The 23,579-nt window shown below is 44.5% G+C and overlaps 1 protein-coding gene across 1 annotated transcript in view; it reads right to left on the minus strand.

Annotated features, from left to right (window-relative positions):
- The window catches only part of PPEF1 (protein phosphatase with EF-hand domain 1), an 82,667-nt gene that overhangs the window by 53,720 nt on the left and 5,368 nt on the right, over nt 1-23,579 (minus strand). The window contains exons 2-4 of the mRNA XM_033949734.1: nt 21,442-21,569; nt 11,219-11,279; nt 626-801 (exon numbers count right to left, since the gene is read on the minus strand). Coding sequence (XP_033805625.1) covers nt 626-801; nt 11,219-11,279; nt 21,442-21,569 — 365 coding nt within the window. The remainder of the gene's footprint in view (nt 1-625; nt 802-11,218; nt 11,280-21,441; nt 21,570-23,579) is intronic.

Raw genomic sequence — 23,579 nt, forward strand, 5'->3', positions numbered from 1 at the left:
TAGGTCAAAAATGTATTTTGCAACATTGGTTAGAAGAAAATCCCCCCTCATTTTGGCATTGGAGGGCAGCATTTCATGCTCTTATGATTATGGAAGCTAGGGCGACCTCCCCATCTTATAAAAAAACAGAGTAAATTTGGGATGACCTGGGAACCTTATATACAGCAATTGTCAGTCAGAGCACGCAGTTTTGGAGTGAACTCATTACATTTGTAATCAGAAAGTGAAGCACTATTTATTAGTAATATTTGGGAATGGGATGGGTGGAGGGGGGAAGAGGGGATGGGAAGAGAGGAGGGTGTGTTGGGAGGTACTTTATCGTCTTTATATTGTGATGATAATTGATTGTTGATTTCTTTGAATTTATATATCTACAATGTATTAACTGAGTTGAGATGATATTCTTTGCAAGATTTTTGTTATGTATATTTTATTTTTAAAACTCAGTAAAAATGATTGAACATTAAAAGAGAAGGCTTTGAAAAATTGAAATGATGGCTTTAATAAAAGATTCACCCTTCTTCCTCTTGTCCATAGCATAAAAAAAAACTGGATCCAAAATAATACCAACTAGGATTGAGCCCTTCCAAGGAACACACATACTGCTATTTGGAGCATAACTTACCTGCTGTTTCTTGAATGCATGAAGAAGGGCATTGGTGTCAGAGGTTGCAAGGGGGAAGGAGAGCCGTAGACCATGATACGAATCAGGGACTTCTACCTTGCTGTATTCCAGTTGCTCGTGGGCCTCTGAGCTCTTCAGACATTCACTCGAAGAGTGGAAGAGGTGAGAAATCCAGTCTAGCAGAAATAAAAGGAGAAGCATGTTTGGATTTCCTAACATCAAGACTGCATCTCGATGGGCTAATTGATCAAATTGTATTGACAGCCAACTGAACATTGAATGAGATTTAAAGACTCGCTTTTAGCCTTGTACGTCTGCGAACCTTTGAGACTGTTACAGTCAGAGGGTGCGATGCTGTTGAAGACGCCTGCACGGACAAGAAACCTTTCGCAAGGACCAGGGCGGGTACATTTTCAATCGCAAGACGCTGGAGTGGAATCAGCTGGCAATCTTGGATTTAGGAAGAGAACCGCAGATCAGTGTCCCGCCAACTTTCTCGAGCTGCGGCACGCTAAAAAAGGAGTGGCCGCAGCTAGAGGCACCCGGAAGTGTGCGAGCATCGCCGTGATGACGTCGCACGCATGCGCGAAGGCCCTTCAGACGGGTCCCCAAGACGCTGGTGGGGATGGAGGGGAGGTGCCAGCAGGGAAGAGGGCCGGAGAGAAGGAGAGGCGCCAGCGTCGGCCGATTGCCTACAGGACCTGCCTCTCGCCACAAAAGGCACGTCCTGCAGACTGTCAGCCGGCATCTCTCCTCCCCAGTGTGCCATGGCACACAGTTTGCGATACACTGACATAGATTTAAGACCTTCAAAGGGCTACTGAGGCTCCGACCACCAAGCTACTCTGTCACTTGAATTCTTTTGTTGAGTGGTTGATATAAGTGAGATTTTTTCCTATCATTTTGATGGCATTCCTTTCTTCCTTTTGTTTTAGTTTGTAAACCGCTTAGATCCGCCTGCTCAGTTTTAGCGGAAGAGCAAATTCTTAAAAAAAAAAAAAAAATCGCAATCCAAGTTAATGCAGGTAAAGTTCTTGTCCGCACTCTACATTTTTACGAGCCCAACTCAAATTTTACACACATACATTTCTGAACTGAAGAGGATAAAGATGTGGAAATCATCTCCCCCTTCCCCCACACACACAAAATTAAAAATGGTCCCAAAGCAAAGGAAACGAAAAAGACAGAACAATGACAAATGAATGTTTATTGTATGATAAAACCGACTCAACGTGAATCGTGTTTTGGCCATTAGGCCTGCCTCAGGAGTCAGATCTAAGTACTGATTTTAGGTGAAAACCCAGAATCTTTTCGCGTATACAGTGGTGCCTCGCATAACGGACGCCTCGCACAGCGAACGCTGCGCACAACGAACTTCAGGTCTTGCTTCCCACAATGAACTTCGTTTCACACAACGAAGTCGCCCGAGCTGCATCCTTCCACGCAGGCACTGCGCTTAACTGCCCTCTCTCCGCCTGGCTCCCTGTGCAGTGGCGCTACATATTTTAAACCCCCCTGCCGCCGCTGCTGCATATTTGTAAGCCTCTGCCGCCACCGCATATTTTTAAACCTCCCCCCGCCGCCACATATTTTTTTAAAAAAGCCACCACTGCTGCAACTTTAATCTCACCCGCTCACTCGTAACTGGTGGTCTAGCAAATTTCCCAGCCAGAAGCGCAGAGATCAAGAGCAAGCCTTCTGTGCTACTGCCTGGGCCTGCGCTGATCTCTGAATGGCTGCAGTCAGCTCTCGCGGGACTCACAAGAACTAACAGCAGCCATTCGGAGATCGGCATGGGCCCACACAGGCGTGCAGAGGAATTGCTCCTGATCTCTGCGCTTCTGGCCTGTACGCCACTGGCTGGGAAAGATGGGAGGAATTAAAAAAGGTACCGAGGGGGGATGATTAAAAAGGTACTGGGGAGTATGTGGGGGGTGATTATAATACACAGCAAGGATCAACAAAACCCCTGTCTCCCCTCCCCTTCACATATATCCCCTCTACTATCAAGAAAATTGAATAAGCCAAATTATTATAGAATGCTACACAGAAATATCATGCTAACAGAATACCACAGTCACACATAGCAGGAATAGGGTTAGGGTAGTGCAACTAGGGCAACTGTCCCCCCTGGTCAAAGAGAGCCGTAAGCCTCTGCCTGGACTTTGCAGTCCCCAGTTGTGTCTAACACCAGCTCTAACAAGATAAATTTATCTTTTTTTATGTCATCTTAGCATATTTTATGCTACAGAACGAATTATTTTTTTTAACATGTATTGTTATGGGAAAACGCGTTTCACATAACGAACTTTTCGCATAACAAACTTGCTCCTGGAACCAATTAAGTTCGTTGTGTGAGGCACCACTGTATTTTCGTTCTTCACCGATGTCGTTCTAAGGGGAAAATGTTTTCATATACCCTGATGTAGCTAGACAAACACAGGACCGTAGGAAATTATTTTTGCTAATGAGACCTGAAATTGTCTCTTTGGGTGATACATTTCTTCTGGCCTACCCCTGCAAATGCCTAGTTAAATATTTAGGGGTTAAATATGTGTTTTATTCTCCTGAACAGCTTTGAGCGTTCTGGGATTTCAAGAAGTTGGCCACGGGGAATGTTTAGGCTAGAAATGAGAACAGCAGTTTGAAAAAGGGATTCTTAAAAAATGCTGTTAAGCCTTTCCTGATTGATTAATTATCTAATTATCTAATATAATATATATTGATTAATTATCTAATATAATGCTGATATGCACGGACGGGGAAAGGGACCTTGGGGTGATAGTGTCCGAAGATCTAAAGGCGAAAAAACAGTGTGACAAGGCAGTGGCTGATGCCAGAAGGATTCTGGGCTGTATAAAGAGAGGCATAGTCAGTAGAAGGAAGAAGGTGTTGATGCCCCTGTACAGGTCATTGGTGAGGCCCCACTTGGAGTATTGTGTTCAGTTTTGGAGACCGTATCTGGCGAAAGACGTAAGAAGACTTGAGGCGGTCCAGAGGAGGGCGACAAAAATGATAGGAGGCTTGCGCCAGAAGACGTATGAGGAGAGACTGGAAGCCCTGAATATGTATACCCTAGAGGAAAGGAGAGACAGGGGAGATATGATTCAGACGTTCAAATACTTAAAGGGTATTAACGTAGAAAAATATCTTTTCCAGAGAAAGGAAAATGGTAAAACCAGAGGACATAATTTGAGGTTGAGGGGTGGTAGATTCAGGGGCAATGTTAGGAAATTCTACTTTACGGAGAGGGTGGTGGATGCCTGGAATGCGCTCCCGAGAGAGGTGGTGGAGAGTAAAACTGTGACTGAGTTCAAAGAAGCGTGGGATGAACACAGAGGATGTAGAATCAGAAAATAATATTAAATATTGAACTAGGCCAGTTACTGGGCAGACTTGCACGGTCTGTGTCTGTGTATGGCCGTTTGGTGGAGGATGGGCAGGGGAGGGCTTCAATGGCTGGGAGGGTGTAGATGGGCTGGAGTAAGTCTTAACAGAGATTTCGGCAGTTGGAACCCAAGCACAGTACCGGGTAAAGCTTTGGATTCTTGCCCAGAAATAGCTAAGAAGAAAAAAATAAATAAATAAATTTAAATTGAATCAGGTTGGGCAGACTGGATGGACCATTTGGGTCTTTATCTGCCGTCATCTACTATGTTACTATGTTACTATGTATAAAGCCCTAAGCGCGCATGCGCACTCCCACCTGCATGCTCCCGTTTTCCGTGCGCTGTACGGCACCACAGGTAGGAGTGCGCATGCGCGAGAATCCCCCGCAGCGGCGGCTGAAGGCCGCAGCGGCTGTCGGCGGCTGCAGGCCGCGACCGAAGATGGCTGAAGCAAGAGGACACAAAGGAAAGTGGCAGCGAGCCACAGTGTCTCCAGCGACCATATCCCTGCCTCTCTGTTTCCGGGCTGGGAAAGGATGGGCTGAGGACAGGGCTAGAAGAGGAAAGAGAAGCCCCTGATCCGGCAAGTAACTCAACAGCTGAGGAAACTGCTCCCTCTAGCTGATGAAGAAGCCAGGGAGGGGGATGATACAGAGGATAAGAGAGAAAGAAAAAAAAGAGACTGAACTGAAGGATAAGAAGGGAAATTAAGATACAGAGGAAGGGATAGAGAGAATATTGTAATCACATCATATGTCATATTGTATTAATAATTGGGAGGAAGATAGGAGAAAATGATTGTTTTATGTATTACTAGCTGATGCCCCGGCGTTGCACGGGTATTTAATTATAGCAATAACACTGTAAATGGATTCAAATAAAGATACTTTATAGTGGTGAATGAATGCAAGTCTCACTGGAATTAGCAATCTCTTAAACTGAAAAGGAAGATCTGTTGGAATAAGTGGCATCCAAAAGTTTCAGTATTGATTTAAACAACTCAATATGTGGAAACTCAGGTTGAAAAGAAACTCCATGCAGTTTGTTCCCGGTTCAGAATGGAACCTGTGTTCCTAGTTCAGCATATGTGAGTACTCATGTAATGTAATAACATTATGAACTGGGGTGCATGAAGGAAACAGTTACAAACACAGTTAGAACATACAAACTCTATATGTATGGTGTCCGTGGTAGAATAGAAACGATGTCCCTAGTGGTTATAGTGTCATAGAAAGTGTTTTATAGTTGGAATTACTGTGAGAATGGCAGCTTTTTACATTTTTTCCATTGACATGAATGGGTGAAATCTGATTTTCTGTTTGTTGCTCCGCCCACGTGTGCAGGTGGGCCGCGAGACCCCCAGAACATATCACCCCAGGTAGTGAGGGATCTGCATACCAAGTTTCGTTCAAATCGGTCAAGCTGGTTTTGATTTACTGTGAGAATGGCAGCTGTTTACATTTTTTCCATTGACATGAATGGGTGAAATCTGATTTTATGTTTGTAGCTCCGCCCACGTGTGCAGGTGGGTCGCGAGACCCCCAGAACATATCACCCCAGGTAGTGAGGGATCTGCATACCAAGTTTCGTTCAAATCGGTCAAGCCGTTTTTGAATTACAGTGAGAATGGCAGCTTTTTACATTTTTTCCATTGACATGAATGGGTGAAATCAGATGTTCTGTTTGTAGCTCCGCCCACGTGTGCAGGTGGGCCGCAACACCCCCAGAACATATCACCCCAGGTAGTTGGAATTACTGTGAGAATGGCAGCTTTTTACATTTTTTCCATTGACATGAATGGGTGAAATCTGATTTTCTGTTTGTTGCTCCGCCCACGTGTGCAGGTGGGCCGCGAGACCCCCAGAACATATCACCCCAGGTAGTGAGGGATCTGCATACCAAGTTTCGTTCAAATCGGTCAAGCTGGTTTTGATTTACTGTGAGAATGGCAGCTGTTTACATTTTTTCCATTGACATGAATGGGTGAAATCTGATTTTATGTTTGTAGCTCCGCCCACGTGTGCAGGTGGGTCGCGAGACCCCCAGAACATATCACCCCAGGTAGTGAGGGATCTGCATACCAAGTTTCGTTCAAATCGGTCAAGCCGTTTTTGAATTACAGTGAGAATGGCAGCTTTTTACATTTTTTCCATTGACATGAATGGGTGAAATCAGATGTTCTGTTTGTAGCTCCGCCCACGTGTGCAGGTGGGCCGCAACACCCCCAGAACATATCACCCCAGGTAGTTGGAATTACTGTGAGAATGGCAGCTTTTTACATTTTTTTCCATTGACACGAATGGGTGAAATCCGATTTTCTGTTTGTAGCTCCGCCCATGTGTGCAGGAGGGCCGCGAGACCCCCAGAACATATCACCCCAGGTAGTGAGGGATCTGCATACCAAGTTTCGTTCAAATCGGTCAAGCCGTTTTTGCGTGATCGCGGCACATACACACATACACACATACATACCTCCGATTTTATATATATAGATTTGGGTAGTTAATAGTGTGTTTTATGCAGTATTTTATGTTCAATTAATTGTATTGCACTGTCAAAGTTTGAAAATCAATAAAGATTTAAACAAAAAAAAGATACAGAGGAAGGGATAGAGAGAGAGAGAGAGGAAAAAAACAAGAGAAACAGGGAGGGAGAATGGTACGCCTTGGGTTCTGAAATGGAGAGTTACTGCTGGACAGGGGGAGCAGGGAAGGGGTACTACTGGAGAGGGGGGAGGTAGAAGGAAGGGAGAAGGGCTACTGCTGGACAGGGGGAGCAGGGAAGGGGTACTGCTGGACATGGGAGGTAAAAGGAAGGGAGAAGAAACAGACAGACAAGGGGCCAGGGAGAGAGACAGACTGAAAGAAAGAAAGAAAGAAAGGGGGCAGGGAGAAAGAAAGACAGACAGAAAGAAACGTCTCAGCGCCCCATTGTGCTAAAAGTCTACACATCTATTCTAACACCCCTTAATGTAACGGGCTTAAACATTAGTATGTATAATAAGTTTCTCTTCACTTAGTGGAATTCCTCTCTTATAATTTGAGGTCTAAGGAGCTATAGATTGTTTCTTTATTGTATAAAGATTTTGATTCTTTTTCCTTTATCCAATTCAAGCTGTATTGCTTTCGCAAGAGTTAATTCTTGTAAATTATTTTGAAAACTGATTAAGAAATAAATATAAAAAAAGAAAACCCAGAATCTGTATTCCAAATGTCAACCTATAAAAACATCCACTTGTAATCAATCTCTTGAATGAACAAGAAAGAGCATTTTGCCAGACACTTTACAAATTAAACTGAACCGAGGAGGAAAAAAGATTTCATTTATTTATTTCATTTATAACATTTTGAATCTGCCTTTATCTGAGGCGGCCCTTACACCCAAAGACAACGTCCACAGCCTAGGAGTAACTCTTGACTCTAATTTATCAATGACAGATCACTTCTCCAAACTAGTATCATCCTCCTTCTACTACCTCCGCCAGCTAAAAACAAATACGTGCATACTTCTCAAAACCCGAATTTCCCCTACGCTTTTGTACTATCCCGCGTAGACTATTGTAACACTCTACTAGTGGGCCTGCCTACCAAAACTCTCTCCCGCCTCCAAAGGGTGCAAAACACTGCAATCCGCCTTCTGAAAAACCTAAGCATCCGTGACCGTGTTACCCCTGCATTAGCTTCCATGCACTGGCTGCCCATTCAAAAACGCTGCACCTTCAAGGCCCTGCTCCTCGCTTTCAAAACCTTCCATGAAACGATTCCGTACCACATGAAAACTAAACTACAAATCTACTTCCCAAAGCGACCGCGGAGGTCCCAAGGATAAAAACGACTGACCATACCTCCCGGCCGCTCCCTCAAAACTGAAACCGCCTGCAAACGCTCCTACTTATATTTCATACCCAAACTTTGGCACACAATCCCTCCATCTGTCAGATCACTAGATGGACTCTGGAACTTCAGGAAGGAACCTTCCTCTTTACTAACCCAGCGCCTTAAAGTCATTCACCCTGAAATGCCACCCAGTCAATGCACCTATGTCACTTAATCTCACCAGATGCTACTTAGTACATATGTTTTATTGTCACGTCTATATTGTAATTTATGTAAACTATGTCATCTCTGCTCTGTCTGGATTATTATGGATGTACTTTGTAACCCATTCTGGGCTCCTTTGGGAGGACGGGCTAAAAAATCGAATAAATAAATAAATAAATAAACTGTATTACATACATATTTTAGGACTTGTACAACATAGAGATCCCCTACATCAGCAAAAATCATGATTATACCACTTCAACCTATAAATTACATCTCAACCGCTCATCAACTACATTACGTCAATCAAACAGCACAAATCTGATAACCTGCAAAAAAAGATGATATTCAGAAAATAAAAAAAAATTAACTCAAGAAGCATTTGAAACTTAACTCAAGAATATCTGAAAATATCATCCACCTCCCCACCCCACCATTAAAAAGGATCCCAAAACATTGACGGTTGAATGGGATTTTGTGATAAAGCAGTAGATACAGTGTTTTACCTTTGATATTGGTGGCAAATCAAATGCGCCCCACAACGAACGCTCGCACGATAACTGAGCGTGACACAATCACGTGCAATACAATCACACACAACTAAAGACATAGGAAGGAGGCACTGGGGGGCAAATGACCACAATATAAACAAATAAATGGAAACACAATACTGAATACAGACCTGCGCGCATGTGTCCGCGCGCATTTCTCTTGCACGCTGTCTTGTGCGATATAGACCTGCGCGCATGTGTCCTCGCGCATTTCTCTTGCACGCTGTCTTGTGCGATATAGACCTGCGCGTATGTGTCCGCGCGCATTTCTCTTGCACGCTGTCTTGTGCGATATAGACCTGCGCGTATGTGTCCATGTGCATTTCTCTTGCACGCTGTCTTGTGCGATATAGACCTGCGCGCATGTGTCCACGTGCATTTCTCTTGCACGCTGTCTTGTGCGATATAGACCTGCGTGCATGTGTCCGCGCGCATTTCTCTTGCACGCTGTCTTGCGCGATATAGACCTGCGCGCATGTGTCCGCGCGCATTTCTCTTGCACGCTGTCTTGCGCGATATAGACCTGCGCGCATGTGTCCGCGCGCATTTCTCTTGCACGCTGTCTTGCGCGATATAGACCTGCGCGCATGTGTCCGCGCGCATTTCTCTTGCACGCTGAATTGCGCGATATAGACCTGCGCATATGTGTCCGCACGCATTTCTCTTGCGCAATATAGACCTGTACGCATTTATCCTGCGCTTTATTGTCTTGCGCTCAAATGGCTGTGCGCATTTGACTATGAACCTTGATATTTTGTGAATAGATAGGGTGATCGCCAGCAATGTGAGTAGCAGCACCTTTTATTAGATATAAGACGTAGTGTCTTAAATATTTTGTAAAATGCTTAGCAGTATATAAATTTTTTAGGAGAGATAATAGGTGGATTCTGTGACAATTGATGAAGGTCAGACCCGCTCTTCCCTCAGGTCTTCTTCCACTGGAGAGCACCAGAGAGTTTAAAGATACTGTAAGTGTCAGTCGTTCCCTTATTTACAAACACACACCCTTCCTCTACTAACGCGTAGCACGGGTTTTGGCGCCGGCAGCGGCGGTAACTGCTCCAATGCTCATAGAATTCCTATGAGCGTCAGAACAGTTATCACCGCTGATGGCGCTAAAACCCACGCTACGCCTTAGTAAAAGAGGGGGGTAAGTTTTTTTTGAAGAGTTTGTATGAATGAATGAATTCAGTGACTTAATCTGGGAACTTCAATAAGGAGGTTTTTTGCCAATGAGGTAGTTTCCCTTTCCAGTATTGTCTGGAAGATAAATTCTGGTGGCATACGGGCACATTTATGTTATATGTTTTTATGTTTTAAATCTGTAAACTTGTCCGTTTATGTTTTAAATGTGTATGATTTATATTGTATATGTTTAATTTATGAACTGTTCTGCAAAAAGCAGGTTATAAATTAAAAAAAAATAAAACATAGGTTCTATGTACATAGAAACATACATAGAAACATACATAGAAATAGACGGCAGATAAGGGCCATGGCCCATCTAGTCTGCCCACCCTAATGTCCCTCCCCTACCTTTGCCCTGTGAATAGATCCCATGTGCCGATCCCATTTGGCCTTAAAATCAGGCACGCTGCTGGCCTCAATCACCTGCAGTGGAAGACTATTCCAGTGATCAACCACCCTTTCAGTGAAAAAGAATTTCCTGGTGTCACCTCGTAGTTTCCCGCCCCTGATTTTCCACGGATGCCCTCTTGTTGTCGTGGGACCCTTGAAAAAGAAGATATCTTCCTCCGCCTCGATGCGGCCCGTAAGATACTTGAACGTCTCGATCATGTCTCCCCTCTCTCTGCGCTCCTCGAGCGAGTATAGCTGTAATTTGTCAAGCCGTTCTTCGTATGGAAGATCCTTGAGTCCCGAGACCATCCAAGTGGCCATTCTCTGCAGAGAATGACACAGGGACAAATTTTTCCCCCTCCCCGCGGGAACTCATTTTCCCGTCCCACGAGTTCTTTCCCTGTCCCTGCCCCATTCCTGCAAGCTCTATCCTCATCTGTACAAGCCTCAAACACTTTATGTTCGAGGCGGGATCTCTCAGAGAGAGAAAGAGATAATGGTTACTGCGGATGGGCAGACTAGATGGGCCATTTGGCCTTTATTTGTCATCATGTTACTATGCTTCTATAACCATAAAGTTCTATGACATCACAATGCAGGTGTAAAGAGCCTTAGCCAATAGGGAATTGTGGAATCTCTTTGGTGGAACCCTTTTTTTGTTTTCTGTTCAGGTAATTAACTTATAAACCCCCTCTTTTACTAAGGCTGACGTGTCCATTATATTATATGGACGAACCATGCTTCCAAAGCCTTCCATCCCCGTGGGAATCCCGTTGGCTACAGGGGGGTCCTCGTGGGAGTCCCGTGTGCCAGAGGGGGTCCCTGTGGGAGTTCCGTGGGTTAGGGGGGATTCCCGCGGGACCCACAGGATTCCCACGATCCCCGTTCCCATGCAGACCTCTATTACAAAGTTCCCGAGCACAAACCAGAAATGCCCTCTTGGCCTTCAGTGCTCTGAGAAAGCATGCAGTCATAATTACAGGTTAATTATGTGTCTGCACAATTACAGAAAGCCCTTTCGCTGTGGCTCCTTACCTGTGCCTGTCCCACTCGGGTGACTGCACTGATCCAGCATGAAAGTGAAAAAGGTGGCAAGCTGCAGGAAAGAGGAAAGCAAAATGTTAACTACACTGAAATACTAGCCATTACAATTAGACAGCTGTTACTCCTACTAAAATACTAACCATCATAATACTTAGCCAGCTGTTACTCCTGCTGAAATGCGATGTTAACCATTACACTTGCTGTGGTGATGTTCAGTCCTTAAAACACTTGTTCTTTGAATGCTATTATAGAGCTTCCTGGGTTCCAGTGTTAGGGGTCTACATGCATTTTTATGAGTGGATGTCCACTAGAGAATGACACGGTGACAAAATTCATCACCGTTCCCGTCCCCGCGGATAACCACCTTCATGTCATTCTTTAAGGAGAGAGGGAAGAATCAGAGTATGAATGGCCACAACCTCAAGCTTTGCTTTGAAGAATGCTGGTGTAGAAGGACTGAGGTTGAGATAGACACTGAAGAATGACAGTCTCTGCTATCCAGAGCAGATATTGTGATGTCATAATGCCTCATTCCACCAGTGCCTAAGAGCCAATCACATCAGTGATATCACAATGGCTTCATTATCCTTGGCTCACATAAGAATCAGAGTATGAATGGCCACAACCACTGACCCTCAAGCTTTGCTTTGAAGAATGCTGGTGTAGAAGGACTGAGCTTGAGATAGACACTGAAGAATGACAGTCTCTGGTATCCAGAGCAGATATTGTGATGTCATAATGCCTCATTCCACCAGTGCCTAAGAGCCAATCACATCAGTGATATCACAATGGCTTCATTATCCTTGGCTCACATAAGAATCAGAGTATGAATGGCCACAACCACTGACCCGCAAGCTTTGCTTTGAAGAATGCTAGTGTAGAAGGACTGAGGCTGAAACAGACACTACAGAATGACATGGGATTATTTCCTGTGGTTATCCGCAGGGACGGGAACGGTGATGAATTTTGTCACCGTGTCATTCTCTAATGTCCACGCTACCAATACATGCAGCTGGCCCAGATGTTCGCTGTCTTGCAACCCCACGATATAGAATTGATTTAAATCCCATCCACCCGATATTCAAAGTGATTTAAGCAGGCCGGAGGGGCTCCTGCCCTCTTACGACAGGGTTACCAGATGTCCGGATTTATTAGGACATGTCCTCATTTTTGAGAGCTGTCCGGACGTCCAGACAGGTTTTCAAAACCCAGCAGTTTATCAAGGGTTTTGAGAACTGTTAATCTCGGGGCCACATTTGGAGAGTGTCCGAGCACGCGTGGATGTGACGTGATGACATCAAGAGCATGCGTGCATGTAGGTGATGTCATTGCGTTGCATTCGCGGCCCCAAAGAGACGAGGTTTGGTTAGCGTTGGGAGGAGGAACAGGGTAGGTTGTGGGAGGAGTGGGGCAGGGGCCTTGGGTGGAGCCACACATCCTCTTTTTTGGAAGAAGAAATCTGGTAACCCTACTCGTAAGTAACACTCTATGGGCCAGATGCCCATATTCAGTGGTACTTAGATGGGCAGAAGGCCGGAAAGGCGTGGAACAGTCTCCTGGTAAAAGGGGTGGAGATAGAAACTGTGTCTTAATTCAAGAAAACCTGGGATAGGCACGTGGGATCTCTTAGAGAGAGGAAGAGGTAATGGTTACTGCGGATGGGCAGAATGGAAGGGCCATTTGGCCTTTATCTGCCACCATGTTTCTATGTTCTATAACCATAAAGCTCTATGACCTCACAATGCAGGTGTAAAGAGCCTTAGCCAATAGGGAGAGGAGGAGATAGTGGATGCTGCGGATGGGCCATTTGGCCTTTATCTGCCATCATATGTCTATGTTTCTATAACTATAAAGTTCTATGACATCACAATGCAGGTGTAAAGAGCCTTAGCCAATAGGGACAGGAGGAGATAGTGGATGCTGCGGATGGGCCATTTGGCCTTTATCTGCCACCATGTTTCTATGTTCTATAACCATAAAGCTCTATGACCTCACAATGCAGGTGTAAAGAGCCTTAGCCAATAGGGAGAGGAGGAGATAGTGGATGCTGCGGATGGGCCATTTGGCCTTTATCTGCCATCATGTGTCTATGTTTCTATAACTATAAAGTTCTATGACATCACAATGCAGGTGTAAAGAGCCTTAGCCAATAGGGACAGGAGGAGATAGTGGATGCTGCGGATGGGCCATTTGGCCTTTATCTGCCACCATGTTTCTATGTTCTATAACATAAAGCTCTATGACCTCACAATGCAGGTGTAAAGAGCCTTAGCCAATGGGAAGAGAAGGTGCAAATGTTACGAGCCTTAGCTAATAGGGAGAGGAGGAGATAGTGGATGCTGCGGATGGTCCATTTGGCCTTTATCTGCCATCATGTTTCTCTGTTTCTATTCTGAGGGCGGAGTAGGGGAGAAGCTGTCAGCTATGCGGGAGCCTGCACTGTTCATTGCTGATGTGACCAAATAAGAAGGCATAAAAAGCAATCCCAGCTTTGGTTGATTAGCTGCCCATGTGCTGGCACTTAATATCAGCTGGATCTCGCATAGCTTCCAGACAGTGGCAGATATTGTTGGATACACCCCCTCCTTCTCACTCCCTCCCCCTTATCATAACATAAAAACATAACATAAAGTGTTATTTGTATACCATGATACACCGTGATGTTCGATGCGGTTAACAAAAATGATCAAAAGACCATACATAGGTGGTTAGGGTACAAATGTAAATCGGTGAAATACAAATATAATCAGTACGGTACAAGAACGAGGAGCAGTTAGTCTTTGGGGGAGGGGGGAATGAACGAGAGCGAGCCACGGCGAGAACACCGAGTTAATGCTCTGCTAGGAACTTATTGAACAGTTACGTTTTTAAGCTTCACTTAAAATGCATGTATGATGGGCAGTAGTTCCCATATGTTTCCTCCTGACCCCCTCTCCCCCCCCAATAATAACTCCTCTCACTCACTTAGACACCCCCTTCCAAAACCCCTGCTGATTCTGACCCTCCTTTAGACCTTTTCCCCAAGATTGGCCCTCTCCTGAGGTGAATCCTGTCAAGACCAGATTCTCGCCCCCACCCTTCAGGATATACCTACATCCTGGTTGTCCAGGGAGGGGGGGGCATCCTGGGCAAGAGCGATTCCCACCTTCGTCTACTAGAGGCTCTATGTGTTAAAATGATACTACTGCTAAAAGTCAGCCTTCCATATATGCTTAGTCATATTACCACATGGAGCCACTAGAGGGAGGAGCAGGTGAGATCTCTCCTGCATGGGATACCCCAACTGGATCACCAGTGATATCGGTAGACCTTGAAGTTCTGTAGTATTGGTTTCTGGATCCTCCCTATAAACTGAGTTTTCTACCAAGATTCTAGGAGTCCTCTTCGACTCCTCACTTTCTTTTAAGGATCAAATCAACTCTGTGATTAAGAAATGTTTTTTTCAATTTACGCATGCTGAGAAGGGTCAGACACCTTTTTCATCAACATCACTTCTCTATTTTGGTTCAGACGATTATTATTTCTCACCTCGACTATTGTAATGCTCTTTATCTTACTAAAACCTGTCTCACTAGACTACAATTGGTCCAGAACACAGCTGCTAGATTGATTTTTGGGAAGGGTAAGTTTGATCATGTGACCCCACTGCTTTATAACCTTCACTGGCTCCCTGTATATTTTAGAGTCCAGTTCAAATGTGCTTGTGTCACTTTTAAAATCCTCTGTGGTATTTTTACTCCCCTGGTCCCTTTATCCACTGTCTTCGCTCCTCCCCCATGCCAGCAGGGGAGAGCCAACGGAGGAGGGCTGCAGTCCGGCCATTGGACCAACGGTCGGCTTGGGGGCCCGTTCCAGTAGGGCACCCAACACTGTCTTCGCTCCTCCCCCATTCCAGCAGGGGAGAGCCGACGGAGAAGGGCTGCAGTCCGGCTCGGGGGTCCGTTCAAGCTGGACTTCAGTTTTGACTGTTTTGATTTTATTTTCAATTCTTTTTAGTTTATGATATATTTTTTAATCTCACTTATTGTTTTACCACTTATTTTGTTTTATTTTATCATTCTAATTTCATTTAAATTTCCCCAGAATTCTATAGTTTCAACGGTTCTCCCTCTGCATCTATTCTTATATCCCCTCTTTTTTCAACCTTTCAAAGTCCTTTAGATCATTGTAGTCTTATTAGAATGTTTATTTTCTTATTTTTCTCATCTATTCTCTATTTTAGTTCTTCATTACTCTACTAATTGTCATTTTTCCAGGTACTTTAGTTAGATTGTGAGCCTTCGGGACAGTAAGGGAATTTCTAAGTACCTATTTTACTTATAATTTTAATGCACCCTATTGTCTATTTTTCTGTAAACCGCTTAGAATCCTAACGGAGTTTAGCGGTATATAAGAAATAAATTACATTACATTACATTACATTATCCTGGAACTCTTATAGATTCTCTTTTGCAAGGGGTGATCAACAATTCAAGCTGTCCTGTCCATCTAGTAAACATATTAAAAGAGCCATTCTCTGTCTTTTATTAAGTTTACCCAACTCTGGAACGACCTTCCACTTCGTTTAAGAAGTTCTGGCTCCCTTTCCGTTTTTTCGTAAGTCTTTGAAAACTATTCTGTGTACTAAACATTTTGGAAACTAATCTTTCTGATAACTTTCCCGATGCCTTTACTAGCCTACTTAATTTGTTGTAAACCGTCCAGCTTTCCTGGATTGAAGTCTCGGTATACAAAACTAAGGGCGACGGGACAAAAAATGCGCGAGACTTCAGCGTGCTGACATTGCAGCGCCGACAATTTGGCGCAAGACACCAGCACGCTGCCTAAAAAGTGACTTTTAAAGAGCTCCGACGGGGGGGGTATAGGGGGGAACCCCCCCCCAATTTACTTCAGACTGTTCGTGCTGCTGTTGGGGTGCAAACCCCCATATTATAGAGAAAACTTAACTTTTTCCAAAAAATTCGGGAAAAAGTTAAGTTTACTCTATAATGGAGGGTTCCAACATCCCCAATCCCCCCCCCCAACAGCAATGTGAAGAGTATGAAGTAAACTGTGTGGGGGGGGGGTTCCCCACTCAAATCCCACGTCGGAGCTCTTTAAAAGTCACTTTTTAGGTGGCGCGTTGGTGTCTTGCGCCAAATTGTCGGGGCTGCAATGTCGGCGCGCTGAAGTCTCGCGCGCGGAATGACTATGAACCAAACTAAGCATTAGATTAGATTAGGATTTAGGAGCAGGATCAGAATTAGCGGGGAGGGGTCTGAAACAGTGGGGGTAGGGAAGAGGAAAGGAGAAAGAAACTAACTGAGACACTTATGCAGCTTCCAGCTGACCTTCCGGTCACCCAGCAGCCAGCAACGGTCCAGTCAGACATGAATCTTTAGTCCCAGTGCCCCTGACAGGGCCCAGGATTGAATATCCAGGTCTACCTTAGCCAGTGATGGTTAGGGTTACCAGACGTCTGTACTTCCTCGGACATAGCCTCCTTTTGAGGACATGTCCGGGGGTCCGGATGGCTTTTCAAAACCCGGCACTAGAGAATGACACGGTGACAAAATTCATCACCGTTCCCATCCCCGCGGATAACCGCGGGAAATAATCCCATGTCATTCTGTAGTGTCTGTTTCAGCCTCAGTCCTTCTACACCAGCATTCTTCAAAGCAAAGCTTGCGGGTCAGTGGTTGTGGCCATTCATACTCTGATTCTTATGTGAGCCAAGGATAATGAAGCCATTGTGACATCACTGATGTGATTGGCTCTTAGGCACTGGTGGAATGAGGCATTATGACATCACAATATCTGCTCTGGATACCAGAGACTGTCATTCTTCAGTGTCTATCTCAATCTCAGTCCTTCAACACCAGCATTCTTCAAAGCAAAGCTTGCGGATCAGTGGTTGTGGCCATTCATACTCTGATTCTTATGTGAGCCAAGGATAATGAAGCCATTGTGACATCACTGATGTGATTGGCTCTTAGGCACTGGTGGAATGAGGCATTATGACATCACAATATCTGCTCTGGATACCAGAGACTGTCATTCTTCAGTGTCTATCTCAATCTCAGTCCTTCTACACCAGCATTCTTCAAAGCAAAGCTTGAGGGTCAGTGGCTGAGCCCATTCATACTCTGATTCTTCCCTCTCTCCTTAAAGAATGACATGAAGATGGTTTCCTGCGGTTATCTGCGGGGACGAGAACGGTGATTAATTTTGTCACCGTGTCATTCTCTACCCGGCACTTTATCCATGTTTGGAAGTCTCTTCTAAATTGCGTCAGGCAGGAGGAAATCCATGCATGCGCGGATTTCCTCCTGCCCGACGAAAGCTGGCAGTGGGGGGCGGGGCTAGAGTAGGATTGGGGGCAGGGCTGGGGCGTAACAGGGTGGGGATAGATGGAACTGGGGGGGCAGGTCTAGGGGGTACAGATTTTACTTTAGTATTCAAAAATATGCGGACCGCTGCTGGTTGAATATTGACCAGCATGATTTTATGAACTAAAGCCATACAGTGACTTGCATCTGTTTTTATGTCTTTCACAAATGTTCGCTGGCTTAGATGAAGACTTTTGGTCTTACTAATAAATTATGTATTTAGCTGAAATTGACTGCAGCACGTCACATGAAATTTCCAACTGGCAGCTGTTTCTAATCACATTCACATGACACATTATCGGCTTAGTGGTCGACATTCATCAGGGTTTAAGCGGGCAGAAGAGGCTATTTAAATGTTCCCTGGGAGCATCTGTTCGTGCATTAGTGAGCGGAGGCTCCTGAGGGAATAAATACATCTCTGGAGGTGTAGTTAACTTTCCTTGAATAACACCATTGCCACAAGCCACACTGTGAATTTGCAGAGCATCTCGTTTTTTGTGCATTACAGCACAGCTATATCTGCCATGTTAAATTGCTATAGCACAGCTTAGTAACTAGGGGCTTAAGGGTGCAGTACAAGTTAGAGAATGACACGGGGACAAATTTTTTCCCGTCCCCACAGGAACTCATTTTTTCGTCCTGTCTTGGCAAGTTCCTTTTCTCTCCCTGCCCCATTCCTGTAGGCTCCGTCCTCCTCTGCACAAGCCTCAAACACTTTGAAATCCTAAGTAGTAACATTCTAGAGCTCAGATTGTGATGTCATAATGCCTCATTCCACCAATGGCTAAGCTCCACCCTCATCTGCACAAGCCTCAAACACTTTAAAATCCTAAGTAGCAACATTCTAGAGCTCAGATTGTGATGTCATAATGCCTCATTCCACCAATGCCTAAGCTCCGTCCTCATCTGCACAAGCCTCAAACCCTTTGAAATTATAAGTAGCAACATTCTAGAGCTCAGATTATGATGTCATAATGCCTCATTTCACCAATGCCTGAGCTCCGTCCTCACGTGCACAAGCCTCAAACCCTTTAACATCCTAAGTAGCAACATTCTAGAGCTCAGATTGTGATGTCATAATGCCTCATTCCACCAATGCCTAAGCTCCGTCCTCATCTGCACAAGCCTCAAACGCTTTAAAATCATAAGTGTTCACGGCTTGTGTGGTTAAGGCAGAGCTTACAGGAATGGAGAAGGGACAGGGACAGCGGCAAAACTCACGGGGACAGGATGGGGAAATTGAATTCCTGCAAAGAAGGGAAAAATTTGTCCCCGTGTCCTTCTCTACCACAAGTGTTTGCATGGCTGGTAAGAGTCCTTGAGGCTGATCTTCAGACCCTAGGTGGCAGGCCGGCTAACTCTTACGATTGGCGCTAACCCTGAATATAAAATGTTTCCAGTGGCGAGCTTTTCTTAAAGCAAAACCCTCTCAAATGTCTCCTCCTTCCCCCCTCCACTATTTTATTTTATTTTTTATCTCGATGTATTTTTTACTTCCTCTTGTTCCTTCCTTCGTGTCATGTTAGTGTCCCTCGATCTTGTAACTCCATTTTTTTATTCTTTCATATTTTAACTGCTCTTTTATTTTTGGAAATTTTAATTGCTTATACTGTATTTTTATTGAATGCTTTTTATTCATTGTAAACCGTCTAGATACTTTTTTGATAGCCGGTATATCAAAGAAATAATAAACTTGGAAATATTGAATATCTGTATGTTTTGGGCCGGCACTAACTTAACCAGCTAAGTTAATGTTTGGCGCTAACCAGGTAATAGTGGCCAAATAAAGGCCTGCTATTTACATCCAGCATTCAGGGTTACCCAGTGCAGCACCCGGGACAGGAGAAGCCATGCCAGTCTTGTTCGATATTTTGTTTGCTTTATTCAATCTGGTTTCTTCATTCTCTATGTACTGATCATCTTGGACCCCTGAGGAAGGAGTGTTTTTTCGAAACACGAACCATGTTGGGTCCAGTATATATGAAAACAAGAACCAGTTTGGGGATACATTTATTTTATGTATGCTGTTTATATATGTTTTTATGACTTTTATTGAATAAATTCCTGCACCTTGTATGTTTTCCTGCAGTTTTAGTTTTCTGCTATTTACATGACCCAGTTTGGCCGCCAAACTTAGCTAGTTAGCGTTTGAATATTTGCAGCTAGCTGCCTAAGTCGCACAAAACAGCTGGCCTTTGGCTAACTGTGACTATTCAGCAGAGACCGCTGAGTGTGGCTAGTGGCTAGAACTACAGCCACACTCCTGAGATTGTGGGTTCAAATCCCACGCTGCTCCTTGTGACCCTGGGCAATTCAGTGAGAGATGTAAGTGCCCTACCAGTGCCTACGTTAATTGAGAAACGCTGTTTGAAATGGCAATTAACATTAAATTTAAAGTGCCTACACAAAAGATGACGAAGTCGTGCTTTCAGAGACACCTAACGTCACTGTAGGCGCAGCTAATGCCGGAAGTGGCATTTGGTGTTGTAATGCGCCTATGTAGGCACGATTCATGGCTCTGGAATGCATTGCCAGAAGATGTGGTAAGAGCGGATAGCGTAGCTGGTTTTAAGAAAGGTTTGGACAAGTTCCTGGAGGAAAAGTCCATAGTCTGTTATTGAGAAAGACATGGGGGAAGCCACTGCTTGCCCTGGATCGGTAGCATGGAATGTTGCTACTCCTTGGGTTTCCGAAATCTTTGATTACTGTTTGGGGTTCCGGAATCTTGCTATTTTAGGATTCTGTATGGAATGTTGCTACTACTTGGGTTTTGGCCAGGTACTAGTGACCTGGATTGGCCACCATGAGAACGGGCTACTGGGCTTCATGGACCATTGGTCTGACCCAGTAAGGTTATTCTTATGTTCTTATGTGAGCAATCAAGCCATTGGCTCTGAGGCACTGTGGACTGAGGCATTATGACATCACAATCTCAGCTCTGGAATGTTGCTCTCATTGGAGTTCCGGAATCTTGCTGTTCTTTGAGATGCTGGAATGTTGCTACTCCTTGGGTTTTGGCCAGGTACTAGGGACCTGGATTGGCCACCATGAGAACGGGCTACTGGGCTTGATGGACTATAGGTCTGGCCCAATGGGGCTATGCTTATGTTCTTAAAGATAGGTCTTGAAAACCCTGGCCTACATTTCCAGCGCCTATCTTTCCCAGGGGCAGTGTCGTAATAAGGGGAGGCCCTCCAGACCTTGTCCAGACTCGGAGAAGGAGAAGAGGTTTGTGTGGGGGCGGGGCTGAGGCAGAACAGGGCGGGGCCACATGTCCTTTTTTTTTTTTTCTTCTTCTTGAAGATTGATTTTGATTTTAAATTCTTTTTCTTACCGGGCTTTAAGAAAATCGTTAAAAAAACCTGTCTATTTGATAAATACGTGTAATTTAGATGAAATCCTTTAATGTCATGCTTTCTAAAATTTTACACAGAATATTCTGAACCTTGTGATGTTAATTCGCTGTGTTGTTCAGTTCTTTTTTTTTTTAATTGTAAACCACACTGAACCGTGAGGTTACATAGAAACATAGAAGATGACGGCAGATAAGGGCCCTAGCCCATCAGGTCTGCCCACTCTACTGACCCACCCCCAAGTCTACTATCCTAGGGATCCCACTCCTGGTGACAGGTTCCCTTGGCTTAACCCTCTAAGGGATCCCACATGGGCATCCCATTTGCTCTTAAATTCTTACACGCTGTTTGCCTCGATCACCTGCACTGGGAGCTCGTTCCAAGAATCAACCACTCTCTCGGTGAAGAAATATTTCCAGGTACTGCTGTATATAAATAAATGTTATTATGATTATTGCCTTCCCTGGGAGGTCTGGCAGCTGAGAATACTGACCTGCAGCTGGGCCTGCTCTTCTGCATACTCAATTGACTGGAAGATGCTCAGCGTGCAACGTCGCCGTACCTCCAGACGGGCCACAGAGCAGCGGTACCAGCGCTGAATGAGGATGGCTGCCCGAATCGCTATCGGAAACAGGGAGACAGAACAGGGGCATTATTATTTCTGCAAACGGCCAATGATCCTTGGGTGCCACACCTTCACGATCGAGGCCCACCAAGAGCAGCCCCCACCCCGGGAGTCCCCCTGTTACAATTTAAAGGGGGGCAAAAAGGCATCTACTGGATATCAAAAATGGCATCTTTTGTGACTATCACATGAGAAAGAAAAGTCACTGGTAAGTTTATTTTCAAGGTTTCCCCCCCCCCCCCTTTTTCCTACTCTGCCTTGTTTAATATGATGAACTGTTTAAAAAAAATTTTATATTCGTTTTTTTTTAAATTGTGAATGAAATCTGCTGGTTCCAACTGAGCTGGAAGTACAGTGAAACCGGAGGAAGCTGCCAGATCATAAAAAAAATTGGAAATAACCAGAGGGGTCCTTTTATCAAGCTGCGGTAGGGGTTTAACTCTCGTAATATCGCCTGTTAAACCGCCTGCCGCGCTATCCGCTAATGCCTGCAATGAGCAGGCGTTAGCTTTCTAAGCCGGCCGCGGGGGTGAGCGCATGATGAAATGTCCGAAGCGCTAACCCCCCTAGCGTGGCTTGATAAAAGGACCCCCAGATGCTGTAGAGAAAGCTGGCGATTCTTTAATTATTGCCAGCCATTTTGGAGCGGGGATCACATCTCTACAGATTTTTTTTTTTTTTAAATCTTTATTGATTTTCAAATTTTGACAGTGCAATGCAATTCATTGAACATAAAATACTGCATAAAACGCACTATTAACTACACAAGTAATACATAAAACAACCATTTTCTCCCACCCTCCTCCCAATTATTAATACAATAGGACATATGATGTGATTACAACATTGTAATTAAGTAATTTTAATCCTCAAAATACATTTCCCTCCCTCCACCCACCCACCCTGGATGTGTAAGGAAATCTAGGAAAAGGAGAGATATATGGCCCTTATTGCAAGGTAAAAAATGTAGTCAATGGGCTCCACACTTTACTAAAGTTATCTACAGGACGTAAGAAGACTTGGAGCGGTCCAGAGGAGGGTGACGAAAATGATAGGAGGCTTGCACCAAGCATCCACACTCAGACACAGAAAAACGCACTCCCCATTCATACCCCCCCCGATCAATGAAGTAAGAAGATCAAAACTTCACGATGGCCTCCTAGCCACTCAAGCCGCAAAAATGGATACCCGAATTTCCAAACTACTGATGACCACATCAGACTACAAGACATTCAGAAAAGAAATAAAAACAATACTTTTTAAGAAACTCCTAAATCAGCCCTAACTTCACCTAATTTTACCTCCATGTACACAATTTACTGTAAACTGTAATTATCCTTACCTCGAAACTACCTAACTGCCACTCTAATGTATCTTCAATTCCTACATTGTAACCCCATTTTATAAATCTTTTTGTAAGCCGCCTTGAACCGCAAGGTAATGGCGGAATAGAAATCCCTAATGTAATGTAATGTAATATGTATACTCTAGAGCAGGGGTCTCAAAGTCCTTCCTTGAGGGCCGCAATCCAGTCGGGTTTTCAGGATTTCCGCAATGAATACGCATGAGATCTATGTGCATGCACTGCTTTCAATGCATATTCATTGGGGAAATCCTGAAAACCCGACTGGATTGCAGCCCTCAAGGAGGGACTTTGAGACCCCTGCCCTAGAGGAAAGGAGGGACAGGGGAGATATGATTCAGACGTTCAAATACTTGAAGGGTATTAATGTAGAACAAAATCTTTTCCAGAGAAAGGAAAATGGTAAAACCAGAGGACATAATTTGAGGTAGAGGGGTGGTAGATTCAAAGGCAATGTTAGGAAATTCTACTTTACAGAGAGGGTAGTGGATGCCTGGAATGTGCTCCCGAGAGAGGTGGTGGAGAGGAAAACGGTGACTGAGTTCAAAGAAGCGTGGGATGAACAGAGAGGATCTAGAATCAGAAAATAATATTAAAAATTGAACTAAGGCCAGTACTGGGCAGACTTGCACGGTCTGTGTCT

Source organism: Geotrypetes seraphini, chromosome 6 (genome assembly GCF_902459505.1).
Source record: "Geotrypetes seraphini chromosome 6, aGeoSer1.1, whole genome shotgun sequence".
Lineage (NCBI taxonomy): Eukaryota > Metazoa > Chordata > Amphibia > Gymnophiona > Dermophiidae > Geotrypetes > Geotrypetes seraphini.